We start from the raw sequence: 13974 nt of genomic DNA on the forward strand, positions 1-13974 counted from the left end.
AAATACTAGAAGATGGAAAGAGTTCATATGTTCATGGATTGGGGAAATATTGTAAAACTGGCTCTCATACCAAAAAGCAATCTAAGCATTCAATGCAACCCTAATCAAAATTCCAGTGACAGAGTTGAAGAGATTGCTCAGCAGTTAACAGCAGCTACGGCTCTTCCAAAGGACCCAAGTTCAATTTCTAGCACATTCCTATACCTCCAGGTCTAGGGGATCTGACGCCCTCTTCTGGCTTTGACAGGCTTTTACATGTATGCACATACACACAAATACAAGTTAAATAAAATTTCAAAATCCCACTAACATTCTTCACAGAAATAGAAAAAAATCTTATAATTCCTACAGAGGAGCTGAACAGATGAATCTGCAGTTAGAGTGGTTGCTGCTCTTACAGGGGACTTGAGTTCTATTCTTAGTTCCCGTGTTCACCAGCTCACAACTGCCTGTAACTCCAGCCAGCTCCAGAACACGAAACACCCTCTTCTGGTCTCCTTGGGTACAAGCACACAAACTGAAAACAAATATGCATAGATAGATAGACACACAGACAGACAGATACTCACACATAAAAATAACTATTTTTTTCCTCTGGTTTTTTTAACAGACTGGGTTTCTCTGTGTAGCCTTGACTGTTCTGGAGCTCGCTCTATAGATCAGGCTAGCCTCAAACTCATAGAGATCCGCCTGCCTCTCCCTCCCAAGTGCTGGGATTTTTATTTTATTTTTTTAAAGATTTATTTATTTACTATGTATACAACGTTCTGTCTGCATGTACACCTGCTCACCAGAAGAGGACACCAGATCTCATTATAGATGGTTGTGAGCCACCACTTGGATGCTGGGACTTGAACTCAGGACCTCTGGAAGAGCAGACAGTGCTCTTAATCTCTGAGCTAGCTCTCCAACCCATGCTGGGATTTTTAATTTCATAAAATCCCACTTGTTGATTATTGGCCTATTTTCCAAGCAAACAGAATCCTGTTCAGAAAATCCTTACTTATGCCTATATTCTAAAGTATATTCTTTCCTTAACAGTATGGGAATTCCAGGTCATATGTTCTTGATCCATTTAGAATTGATTTTTTTTTTTTAATGCAGGCTGAAAAACAGATTACTTTTATTCTTCTATATGGAGAAATTCAATGTTACTAGTAATTGTTCAAGATATCCTTGACACAGTATGTGTTTTTGGCATCTTTGTGGAAAATCAGATATCTATAGTTGTGTAGCCTTGTATCTGGGTCTTCTATTCTATTGACCTATATGCCAGTACAATGTGTTTTTATTACTATGGCTCTGCAGCATTATTTGAAATCAGTTATGAAGTTACCTCCAGCATTATTCTTCTCATTCAGGATTATTTTGGTTATCTGGGCTCTCTTGTATTTTATAAGATTTATATTTTATACTATTTTTGGCAGGGGTCGGTAGCGCACATCCCCTAGGCTACAGGAGGCTATTGTGGAAGCAACCTTAGTTGCAGTGGAGACCCCCATATATGGAGATGCCAAGTGAGAAGACCACCAAGGATAGTCAGGTGTGAAGTAGAGCCATCCTGAGCCAGCTGGATAAGCTATGTGTGACACACATGGAAGAACCGGAGAAGTGAAATTTCCCACGTTTTTGGAGCCCAGATCATGAATGATTGTAGATGCTGGATACTAAGCTACAGAACATGGCTAAACACCACTGGGTTTTTGTTTTACTTTACTCCAACTGTAACTATGAGATGGTTCTTCCTTTGTAACAGGGTAAAGATTTCTCCATCTTGTCTCAGCTGAAGCCATTCTTGGTTTCTACTCCCTGCCCTGAAAAGTCCTGTGGGAAAACACCCATCTTGTTCTAGAAACTCAGGGTCAAAATGCCCCACCTAACTGTATATTCTTGGCTCTTGTTAAATTGCTTGCTTGCTTCCCCTGCAAACTGCCACCCAGGATGTAGTTTTTTTCTGTATTTTTTGTTTTTAAAAACTCCCTGTAATATACATTTGGGGCTCTGTGTTTTTCTCTAGGCAGTTGCCAGCCTGTCTAATGAAAACTCTCAATTTGAACTTTGGTCATGCTAAGTGATCTTTGGGTTTTTATCCCATAACACCTTCTTGAGATTAAAAAAAAGTTATATATACATTTATATGTATATAAATTTATCTCTCTATATAAATGTATATATATGTACATATAACTTGTTTTTTATTTTACAGAGATCACAGTTAAAGAGACACTGAACTTTCAAGCTGGGTGTGATGGCACACTCCTGTAATCCCAGCACTCTGGGAGGCAGAGGCAGGCTGATCACTATGAGTTTGAGGCCAGCCTGGTCTTCAGAGAGAGTCCAGGACAGCAAGTGATACAGAGAAACCTTGTCTCAAAAAACAAAAAAAACAAAAAAAAAAAAAAGAGAGAGAGAGAGACAGACAGAAACATTTAACTTTTAAAGTGTTGGAGTTTTTAAAGATTGTGAGACTTATTAAAGTTGTATTTATATGTGTAAGGTATTTAAATATGTTATGAAAAGGAGTTTAAACACAGGCACCCTGCAAGGATTTGTGGTGGTATGAATAAAAATGGCTCCCACAGGTCCATAGGAAGTGGCACTATTGAGAGGTGTGGCCTTGTTGGGGGAAATGTCACTGTCTCTTCCTGTTGCCGTGGATCCAGACATAGACCTCTCAGCTCCAACTCCAGCACCATGTCTGCCTGCATGCCACCATGCTTCCTGCCATGACAATAGTAGACTAAACCTCTAAAACTGTAAGCCAGCCCCAATCAAATGTTTTCCTTTATAAGAGTTGTCATGGTCATGGTGTCTCTTCAGAGCAAGAGACCTGGATCATTAACTGAAAAAAATCTCAGTACCAGATGTGGATGTTGTAGCAGAATTTTACCAGAGCCATCATATGGGGCATGAACTCTGGAGTGAAGGCAGCTAGGCTTTGAAGTGTCCTATTGTGAATAGTCAGTGATTGCTATCTGGGGTTTATGGAGTTGCTCTTCCTGAGGAATTCACAGAGCCTCTGCATAACCTCATCCTTTGACATACCTGACAAATCAGGAACTCTCGTATGGATGAGGACTGCTTAGGTAATGGTTCCTTCAGACAATGCCTAGATCAGATAAGAGGTTGAGTATGCAGAAACTGACTTGCTAAAGGTGCCTTCTGTGTAACAATTAAGAGGTCCTGCAAAGTCGGTTCAGAGCCATCCTTCAGAGGCTGATCCCCCTGCTGCTGAGAAGCCCAAATTCATCCTGCAGTGTCTCATCCCTCTCGGATCAATGGTCCCCTATGAATTATTGGTTAAGGAAGCCCCAAAGGCGCCCTCTAAATACAACACAAGCAATTGCCACTGCTCTCGGTTGTCCATAATAACAAGACAGTAAGACCCTATTGCTGAAGACACAACACATTTTGGTTGTTGGACAAAGAAAATTCCAAATCAAGACAGGCAGTGATGGTGCACGCCTTTAGTCCCAGCACTCTGGGGGCAGAGGCAGGAGGATCTCTGTGAGTTCAGGACCAGCCTGCTCTACAGAGAGAGTCACAGGACCACCAGGGCTACAGAGAGAAACCCTGTCTCAAAAAAACAATTAAAAAATAAAAAATAAAAATCACCTCATCATAGTTGGTATCATTCAGATCCTCATCATCATCATCTGCAGCTTGATTTTTCTTCATCTGGTCCCCCACAGTTCTCTTCCCTGGTGGGGCATGGCGATCATCCACAGGATCATTAGCATCCCGGGCAGGCCCAATGTCTGAGCGGGTGGTGAAGCCAGTGGCACTGTAAGAAGCCCAGAGACATCATTAGTTAAGACATCATTATGCTCTCTTTTGATCATCATTTGGCAACATCATTTCTCACACTTCTGGGAACCTCCAGAGACTCTAGAATGACTCTAATGAACTGCTTATACATTACTGGTCTTCTTTGTTTGCTGAACTTTTATTTTTTTTAAGATTTATGTATTTATACATATAAGCATTCTATTTGCATGTATGACTACATGACAGAAGAGGGCATCATATCTCATTATAGATGGTTGTAAGCCACCATGTGGTTGCTGGGAATTGAACTCTGGACCTCTAGAAGAGCAGTCTGTGCTCTTAACCTCTGAGCCATCTCTCCTGCCCTATCTGCTGAACTTTTACAACTTTAACCTACAATGAGTAGGACAAAGTTTTTCTTCATCCCAAGGTGTCTCCATTTCACTCTCCAAGTCTTCAGAAGTCCTTCCTCTCAGTTCTGGCCTCACATTTCCAACTGTCTGTTCATCGTGAACCCTCCACTTTCACTCTCTCAGTTTCCTCTTTATGCATTCAGCAGCTATTCCAGGGTAACGAGCCATTAACAGCCATTCCATAAGAAGCAATATACCAGCATCTTTGTCCCCCTTTTGAGTTCTCTCCATCCTGCCTATGCCAAATACTGACAAATCATTCCTCCAAGACCAAGGCCCTGCATGGCTAAAAATCCATTTACCATCCCTGCCTCCAACCCACTCCTACTTCAACCCTCAATCTGTCACATGATTCTTTTCAAAATGTAGCTCAGAAAACTATGGGAGCTCTATCCCAATGTTAAGGTCCCTGTGACCCTCTCAGTTCCATTCTTCTTGCAAATCCCACTATTCTGGACTCCTTTCTTTTCTAGCCTCATCACGCCTGATCATATTCCTTAGCATTTATTTTTATTTATGTGTATGTGTGTGAAGCTGTGTGTTTATAAACACCACATGCATGCAGGTGCCTGTGCAGGCCAGAAGAGAATGCCAGAACCCTTGGAAATGGAGTTACAAGCAAGTTGTCAGTCACCTGACGTGGGCACTGGAAATCAAACTCAAAGTCCTCTTACAAAAGCAGTGCTCGTCACCGCCAAGCCATCTCTTTACCCCTTTCGGTTTCTCTGCTAAACACAGCCCTGGCTGTCCTGGACTCGCTTGTAGACCAGGCTGGCCTTTAACTCACAGAGATCCACCTCCTGCTGCCTCCCTGAGTGCTGGGATTACAGGTGTGCACCACAATACCCAGCCTCTGTCAGGTTTTATAATTTTTCTCCTGCTTCTTTGCATGTTTGTTTATTGCCTTACACTGTGAATTTTACTTTTTTGGGTGCTAACTGTCAAGTATTCTAGAACTTAACTGTTGGAATGCAGCCAAATCATCTGGATACACTTTGATCCTTTGGGTTTTGCTTTTCTGTATCAAAAGACAAGAGTCCATCCCCAGCTACCTGTTTTTGTACTGTTTTGTTTTGAGACCCAGTCTCTTTACCTAGCCCAAGTAGCCACCAATCTGGGATCAAAGGCGTGCGCCACCACGCCCAGCCTCCCTTTTTATTTTTTAAAGAGGTTGAACAAGATGCTAGAATCAAAACTAGGGCTTTGTGGCATGGTACCATCCAACTACACTTCCACCTACCCCTTTAACCTGTTTGCTTGTTTATTTATTTAGTGTATGTGTGACCTGATACATGGGTAGAGGTTACAAGACAACTTCAGAGAATCAGTTCTCTCCCACCACGTGAATTCTGGGGATCAAACTTGGACTTGACAGAGCCTTTACCCTCTGAGCCACCTCACCAAGTCCCCTAACTTGCTTTTTTTGTGTGTCTATACCAAATTCCACTCTTTTCCTTTTCTCCTTCCAAAACTGACACTTCAAAATCCTCTTTGTAAACCTGACTAAAATGCTGCACCGCTGAATGTCTCTTGACTTCTTTTCTCCTTTGTGTGCTTATTTATACAAACACCAAACCTCTTCTAGTAAACTGCAGGTCTTCTGAAGTTGAGTGTGAATGGCCCCCTTCTAATACCATTACCAGAGATTTATGTTTCCCTAATCAAATGAATAAAGAAGCAGAACAGATATTATTCATTTATCAAACATTCAAATATTCATTATTCAAATATTATTCATTTATCCAACACCTTACGGCTAGCAGGCATAGCCATCAGCGTCCAGAGGGCTGAGACTCTGAAGAGGTGTCCTATGGCCATACATTCTGGAGGGAAAGAATGCTTAAGGAAAGGAGTAGCACACTCTTACTGTATATATCATAGACTCAACTGTTTCTTACAGAAGACTTGCTTACGAATATTACTTGCTACAGACACCAAAACACTGCGGCTTAGACCTCTGCTGCGTAGTTAAGCCCTGAGTCACATCTCAGGGAGGCAGTCGGGCCTCACGAACCGCTTATTCTGAACAACAACAAAAACCAATCAAGCAAAAAACAAAAACCAACCAAACAAACAAACAAAAAATACACCAGTGTCTAGCAGGCATTATGCCAAATTACCTAGTGTCTCTCCGACTCTATGGCAGTGAACGTTAATCTTGCTTTTGAGACAGGGTAACTCTAAGTAAGCCTAGCTGTCCTGGAACTCGATATGTAGCCCTGGCTGTCTTGGAATTCTCTATGTAGACTAAACTGGTCTCTAACTCAGAAAAGAAAGCCTCGCCTGCCGCCTCCCCCCTCCCCGCCTCAATGCTGGGTTTAGAAACGTGCGCCACCATTCCCAGCCACTTGTTTTTTGTACTTTTTTTGTTTTGAGACGCATTCTCTTTACGTAGCTCTAGTGGTCACTAGTCTAGAACCGTTCTCAACTAGGCCCAGAGCGAGCTGTGTTCCACTGCCCTTAAGACAGTCGTCCCGAAACAAGCTCCGCCCATTGCCTTACCCCCGGCCCAGCCCGGGTACATAGCCCAGCGGCGCGGGCATGCCCAAGAACGGCTTCTTCTTCTTGTTCATGGCGGTGTTGTTGGCCGAAACAGAGAAAGGCAGGGGAACAGGTACGCGGCAGAAGGCTCAAATTCCTCCCGCTGTCGCAGCTGGAAGAGATGCAGCCACTACGTCACCTGCGCCCCGGAAGTAGAAAGTGAGGTCGCGAAAAGCCCCGTCCACCCAAATCCTTGGGCGGAAGTCAAAGATGTGGGTTTGCAAGGCGTTTCCGGTCGAGGCTGCGGGGTGGGTTTGCTGTGGGAAGATGCGCGCGCGCAAGTTGCCAGCGATAACGTAGCAGGGTCATGGCTTCGTTAGCCGTGCCAGCCACGACGCGCAGCCTCAGCCCATAGGTCTGTTGAGAATCGTTCCGGTGCAGGCATGGCGGCGAACCCGATTAGCCTGGCTGTACTGAGCCGGTGTGCGGGCACCGGCCGTCCCGATTGCGTGCTCTCTGCAACTGCTGCTCAGTGCACTCTGCGTTCACACCCGGGACCACCCTGGCCCAACCACCGCGCGCTCGGAGAACAAGTGTATAGTGCATTCAACTGTGTGGACCAGTGTCACAAGCTTGGGAGTGACTGTGTGTCCAGTGGCTTGGGGGAACGCACACCACTCTGCTTTGCACAGATACTTTCTGCCTGTGCTTCCTACAAGACAATGCCAGTTGCACCTTTTGGGTGATAATAGCCTCAGGTCACGAGCTAGGCTGTAATGGGCACCAACTACAAGCTAGAAAGAATGGCTTAGCCCTAGGAATGGTTAGCTTTACCTGCAGAAACAATATGCCAAGGGAAAAGAAAACCAACTCTGCTCCCAGTTAAACCACAAAAATATCTGTAACTCTGGTAGCCTGTGTGTCTGTGTGTCAGCCCCTTTAGGTTGAGGCCCCTAAGTGTTTCAATAAAGCAGTCTCAATCTGTTAAGATAGAGTATGCCTCTCTGCCTCACTTTCCTTATACCGTACCCTAGAGCACCAGGCTCTAAGGCAGGCAGGAAAAACACAAGTCGCTGCGGCCTGGACTCTGCTAAACCAGGACACCAGACTTCTGCATCCAATGCCTTTCAGTGGAGTACTGAGACAAACAACCAGTCCTGGCTCCCCGAACAGGTTTTCAGAGAGGAACAGGATTTAACCTGTGAACACTAAAACCTTGGCAACTGCTCGTGACTGAAGGGCTCCACAGTGATGGGTAGTGCCCCCTGAGGTTTAAAGCAAAGTGGTCCACAAGCGAGGGTCAGCCGGTGTCTGTGGAAAGTGGGTCTGAATAAGAAAACGCTCCGGTAAAGAATGAGCTAGTGAGGCTGGAGAGATGGCTCAGTGGTTAAGAGCACTGTACGTGTTTTTCCATTCAGGGCCCGAGTTCAATTCCTGGCAGCTCACAATTGTCTGTCAATGCTGATTCCAAGGGACCTGACACCTTCACACTAATGCACATAAGTGTTTGTTTGTTTGTTTGTTTAATTTAAAAAAAAAAAGCACTTCTCGGTTTTTCAGAGGACATGGGTTCACCCACACGGCAGCTCACAACTGTCAATAAACCCTGGTGTCGGGAGATCCGATATTCCTTTTTAGGCACTTGGTACGTCGTAGTGCACATATAGACATTCTGGCAGAACATTCATAAAAATTTTAAAAAGGAATGAGCTAAATTAGGACACAGGTATTTGCGAGAGATTGTTCCGGCCCGGTAGGTAAAAGCCCACAGGTGTCATTAGGGCCCCCACTAATTCCAGACCTAGGGGACCGACAGTTCCTCGCTTGTCAACCGCAGAGGCCAAGGCCATCCAGCAGGTTGCAGGAGAGGCTGATCCACCGAGTCGTACTCAGGTGCGCAAGGACGCGGTTTGCCCTGGCGGACACCCTCAGCATACGCAGCCCGGCGCGCCGCCGATACACCTCCGAGCTCCCGGAGCGCGCTTTGCGCCCAGGGCTGGGCAGCAGGTGCTTTTGCCGCGCAGACTCCCCGGCCGCGGGGACCGGCTTGGGCTCGGCCGGCTCCGGCGGGTGGGGACACGGTGCGCGTTGCTCACTGGCCACACTGGCCGCCTGGTGCTCCGCGAGGGGCGTGTGCCAGAGCCGCGCACCCGCGGGCTCCATGTTCACCGAGCTGAGGTCAAAGCTGAGCCCCCCGCGAGCTCGCGCCGGGGCTGTGCGTACAGGCTTCGGGGAGCGCCCGGATGTGGACGGTGAGCTGGGATGGACCCAGGCACAGGAATACCGTGAGCGGTGGGGTAGGAGCGGGAGGGATACCAGGGCCCAAGGAGAGCACCCGGGCTGGACACGGAAGGTTTCCGGGTGCGGCCACTGCGGGGGTGGGGGGTTATTAACTAGAGTCCAAGGGCCTTTGTCCAGCACTATGGGGCGGGAGGGCGGCGGTCAGTCTTAGGCCTTGGCTTGGAGTGGGGATGACTGTCAGGAGCTTCTTCACCAAGCCGACACCACTCAGGTCGACCTTTATTTACTTCACACAGAGAAATCCCTCCCCAAGCCCTAATGTTGGGGTCGAGGTGGGAGGAGGCATAAAATGCTGAGGTTGAGCTTGGGAACACCGAATCTGACCCACAGCAGGGAGGAAATAGGCGGGGCCTGAGCAGCCCTGGCAGGTGCGGTTGCAGCTAAGACGTTGGACTGGTTTCCCTTGTGAGGAGCGTTCTAGCTATAGCCCAGGGAAGGCCCTGCAAAGCCCTCAGACTACAGTGTCTATTTCCTGGACCTTGCTCGCTTAGAGTAAGTCTTATGGCTATCTCAGAGTAATGGCCACCCATTTACTCCTTAAGCCCACCTTCCTTCTTCTGTTGGCGTGAAGACACCGCGTGGAGTCATTTGTTCATATCCAGTATTTATGGATGTTTTCTGTGTACCAAGACCTGGGCAAACCTTGGGGATCCAGACATTGGCCGTCCCCAGATTCATGCCAGTAGTGATTCCCATAAACGACCCTAAAACGAACTTGACAAGCGCAATGAATTAGTGGGAGAAGATTCCCAGCACACCTGTGCTGGCTAGTCCACGCCTAGCTGGCACCCTATTCACACTAGTTGTCCTGGGGTAGGCCCTGCAGAAGCCATACAGAAGGGAAATCCAGCGTGTGTCTGGCAAGTTCTTGTCAGCTTCCCCAGAGTTCAAACGTTTTGCCAGTGAGTCATAGTTAGAGACTATTGAAGACATAGATGTATGCACACCCTGGTCCTGAATGACGTGTAGAAGACTTGTGTGCCAGTCCAAGGCAAGGGGCAGAGCAATTCAGGGCATCCCTGGAGATCGTTCCCCTGGCCTGGCCATGGGGAGGTTCATCCTCCCATCCAAACACACTTGGGGGCAGAGTGTCAGCTGTCAGCTGATAAAGGGAAAGGCATGTCCAGTTTATCTTCTGAAAGAAGTCCTCAAGACAACTCTTGCAATTTTTTTGTTTGTTTTTGTGGTTGTCTGTTGTTGGCGATTTTGTTTTTTTGTTTGTTTGTTGTGCTGTGTTGTATTTTTTTTGTTTGGGTTGTTTGTTTGTTTGTTTGTTTGTTTGTTTGTTTTGGTTTTGGTTTAGTTTGGTTTTTCGTCTCAGGGGTTGCAGGGTTTGAGATTCCCCGTAGAGGAGAAATTACTCTCCTCATTGGTAGAGAGAAGATTTACTTGTCAGGGAGCTGAGTCACAGGGGAGGAGCCTGCCCCTGACCACTCTGTATGCACATCCCTGCATACAGCCTCTGCCCATTTCAGCTTCTGCCAGAACCTCCTAGAGCACACAGTATCAGCTGAGAACATACCCTGCCACCTGCCTCGGACACCAGGCACCAGCCTCACATGGCATGACTCCCGCAGCCAGAGGGCATCCAGCAGCAGGCCAATCAAGCTCCTTCAACAGCCGGGCTCAGAGGCCCCCCAGGTACCTATCCGCCCCACCCACCGACATCTTAGCCCTTGCCCTCAGTTTTTATTCCCTTCGTTCTTCTGACCTTACCTCCCCACCTGCAGGCCCGGCTATACTCCGATCACTATGGCTTGTACCATACAAGCCCTTCACTGGGTGGCCTGACAAGGCCGGTGGTCTTGTGGAGCCAGCAAGATGTTTGCAAGTGGCTCAAGAAGCATTGTCCTCACAACTACCTCGTCTATGTCGAGGCCTTCTCCCAGCATGCCATCACTGGTATGGTGGGTCATGGGTTAGGGAGGATCAGGATGCTCAAAACTTAGTCAGCCTTGTCCTAACCTGTATCCTCCTGAGTTAGCCTCCTTTCTGCGCCTCTGCTGTGTGTGTGTTTCTCTGCCTCTCTCCTCTGCTCTGTCTTCTGATGGCTTCTCTGATTGGCCTCTATCTTTTAATCAATCTTCTCTTTTTCTCTACTTCGCTTCCTTTAAGAATCCTGAATCTTTGCTCCCCTTTCTTGATCTGTGGTGGGTTTGGTTTTGGTGTTTGTTTGTCTATCCTGATGGAGAGTCTTATTACGCTTTGCCTCTGTTTGCCTCACTGCCTTCTTTCTTCTCTCTCCTTAGGCCGGGCTCTGCTTCGACTGAATGCAGATAAGCTCCAGAGAATGGGGTTGACCCAAGAGGCTCAGAGGCAGGAGGTGCTACAGCAGGTGCTCCACCTGCAGGTTCGTGAGGAGGGGCGGAGCCTCCAACTGCTCAGCCAAGGTTAGTGTCGGGAACTAGAGTACCAGGGTTGGGGGAGGGACTAGGGTGTGGGATGACTATTCTAGCCACAAGAGGGTGGCTGGGGCCATCTGATAAGGACCATCCCTTGGGTGTGCCAAAATTCCAACTCTCCCTCCTATCCATCCTACAGCTTCCTTCGGAAACATGTCCTAGCTGCTGCCTATACTTGGACCCCAGACCCCAACACTGTGACCAGAGCCCACAGCCAAGGATGAGGCAGAGCTGGCCCTACAGCCCCTTTGGATCCTGCAGGATACCCGAGTGGCTAAGCCTAGTCCAGTGAACAGGGAGGGATAGGATGCCACCTCCAGGTGCCTCTAAAGAGGCACTGCAGGTTCAACCCTGTGGCTGGGAGGGTGGTTGCTGTCTGCTTATAGACCTTTCTTCTAGGATCCAAGCCCAGGTGCACCCCGGTGCTGCTGGCAGCAAACAGGGCAGCTGCCTGGGGCTAGAGTGGGGTTTGAATGTCCCCAGACTCCCAGGGAGTCTGTTTATTTATGTTCCCTCCAACATGTGACCATCCCCTATCTGAGTCATGAGTCTTCTAGTTCTGTGTCTTCCCTAGGCACCTCCAGGTCAGCCACACAGTGGGACAAGCTGTCTTGGCTCTCTTTCAGGTGTATCCGTCCCCTAGCTCTCCCAGAGTACAGCTGGCCCAACCTGTTGTCACAGTGATGGTCATCAGTTCAGCTAGGCATCATGTCATGTGCTTCACTCAGTGGTTATGAAACTCCTGCCTCCCCTATCCAGTCATGAGAACTGAAGTTGAGAGGGGCTCAAGATGCTCAAGCTGCGATGCCAGTATGTGGCACACAGATTCCAGGCTGTACAGGTGACTCCGTGCACAGCCCACCAGTTCAGCAATGTTCTCAATATTAACTTTGAAGAAGTCTTGCTTTTAAACATCTTCCCTATTCTCTGGCTCTTAGAGACCATCTTGGAGGGGTGTGTGTGTGTGTCCGTGCTCAAGTGTGTGTGCGCGCGTGCGCCCTCAAGGTTGCCCCTATGGCATTCTCATAAAAACCTGTATTCACATAAGAAAAATATGTAGAGTTGTTCCTACCATGTGTCACTAGATACCTGAACAACCCCTCCTTGGGAATTTGGGGGCTGGTGTTGCCAGGAAGGAGGACAGTGAGGATGACCCTGGTAGCTCACTTTCACTCTGCCCACTACTAACTTTCCCAGGGACTCTAAAATCTCAGGGGCAGTTGAGGCTCAGCCTCCAGTTCCCTCTGTGTGCCAGGAGCTGGCCTCGATTCAAGGTTGCTCAATACAGTTAATTTGGGGCACTGGCCTGGTATCTCCCATTCTGTATGCCCTCCATCCATGGAGGGGCTCCCTTATTGTGTTTGCCTGCCTCTAGAATCCCCTAGTCCTGTGCCTGCCAACCAGAGGGCCCTCTCTGCCCCTTTCTCTCTCCTTTGTTGTTTCTACCCTGTGTTTCTGTCTGTCCTGTCTTCATTGGTTTCCGGTCACTTTTTTTATACTCTGAAAAAAAAAAAAAACACCTCAGAAATAAATCTGGTTCTCAAATGCCATCCATCAGTGTTGGATCTCTGAGGAGCAAGGGGCGTCTAGGACAGTGTCTGCAGATAGAGCCACTAGAGGGCAGTGGTTTTGCACCCTGGGGAAGCTAGCTGGTAACTCCAGGGCACCAGGACAAGCAAGATATCTCAAGTAGAGGTCCTATGGATGCCACCTCGGTTTGGGACACAACAGCCCTGACACACAACAGCTTGGACCCATGGAATGAGGCTCTCTGGGGCTAATCTAACAGTGTTTCTGCTGGTTCATGTCTAGGAGTATAGCTCGATACTGGACATGGTTTGTGGTCCAGGCCCAGGTTTGATCCCCAGCACAGAGACAGAAACAGCCTTATCTATTCAACTTGCTGGTAGCTGTCTGGCATACCTGGGCTCAAGGCTATATCAGTAATCTATGTGATCATCCTCTTCTGGCTGTCAAATATCTTTAAATTAACGGTTCACTTGGGTAATCCAGATCTCAAAAACTTCAGACACATCTACAAAGACCCTTTTTTCCAAATAAACTATCACGTCAGGTCTAGAGACTTAACATGGTCATCTTCTGGGTCTCAGTTTTCAGCCATGCCCTGACATACATAGGACACACCCTGGATATAGCAATAAGATATACAAATAGGAACACTGAAAACATAGTAACACAACACCCAGACATACCTGAATATATGCAAACATGCTTGCCTCGTTTGTCAGCCACAATGATACATACATACAAAGATCTATAACGACATCCTCACACACAAATGTTAGTGCATAATCACCCACTAACACAAGCACGTGAGACACAGCATAGCACATGGTGCACAGAAGCACATTACATTGTAAAATGTCTTGACACCTAGATACACAAGGCTCAGCTGCAGGGAGGTGGGCCTAGAGAGATTAAGAGCACTTGCTTCTCTTGAAGAATTGAGTTCCCAGTACCCACTTCCGGCAGCTTACAGCTGCCTGTGACTCCAGCTTCAAGGGATCTGATGCCCTCTTCTGGCCTCTTTGCACATGAGACACACACGTACACACACATACACGTAGCAAAAGCCACCTGTAGCGCTC

At 47.5% G+C, this 13974-nt stretch overlaps 2 protein-coding genes across 2 annotated transcripts in view; one reads left to right on the forward strand and one right to left on the reverse strand.

The window, feature by feature from the left end:
- Nucleotides 1-6860, reverse strand: part of Prpf6 (pre-mRNA processing factor 6) — a 56325-nt gene extending 49465 nt beyond the window's left edge. The window contains exons 1-2 of the mRNA XM_055596211.1: nt 6684-6860; nt 3616-3784 (exon numbers count right to left, since the gene is read on the reverse strand). Coding sequence (XP_055452186.1) covers nt 3616-3784; nt 6684-6754 — 240 coding nt within the window. The 5' untranslated portion in view covers nt 6755-6860. The remainder of the gene's footprint in view (nt 1-3615; nt 3785-6683) is intronic.
- Nucleotides 6861-8746: 1886 nt separating this feature from the next.
- On the forward strand, nt 8747-12915 carry Samd10 (sterile alpha motif domain containing 10). The gene is made up of 5 exons (XM_055596305.1): nt 8747-8914; nt 10423-10604; nt 10694-10865; nt 11213-11353; nt 11505-12915. Exons 1-5 carry the CDS (start codon nt 8824-8826, stop codon nt 11525-11527), a joined length of 609 nt encoding a protein of 202 aa, XP_055452280.1. The 5' UTR covers nt 8747-8823; the 3' UTR covers nt 11528-12915.
- The last annotated feature ends 1059 nt before the right edge of the window (nt 12916-13974 follow it).

This window comes from Psammomys obesus, unplaced genomic scaffold (genome assembly GCF_907164565.1).
Source record: "Psammomys obesus unplaced genomic scaffold, mPsaObe1.curated_primary_1811, whole genome shotgun sequence".
NCBI classification, from domain to species: Eukaryota; Metazoa; Chordata; class Mammalia; order Rodentia; family Muridae; genus Psammomys; species Psammomys obesus.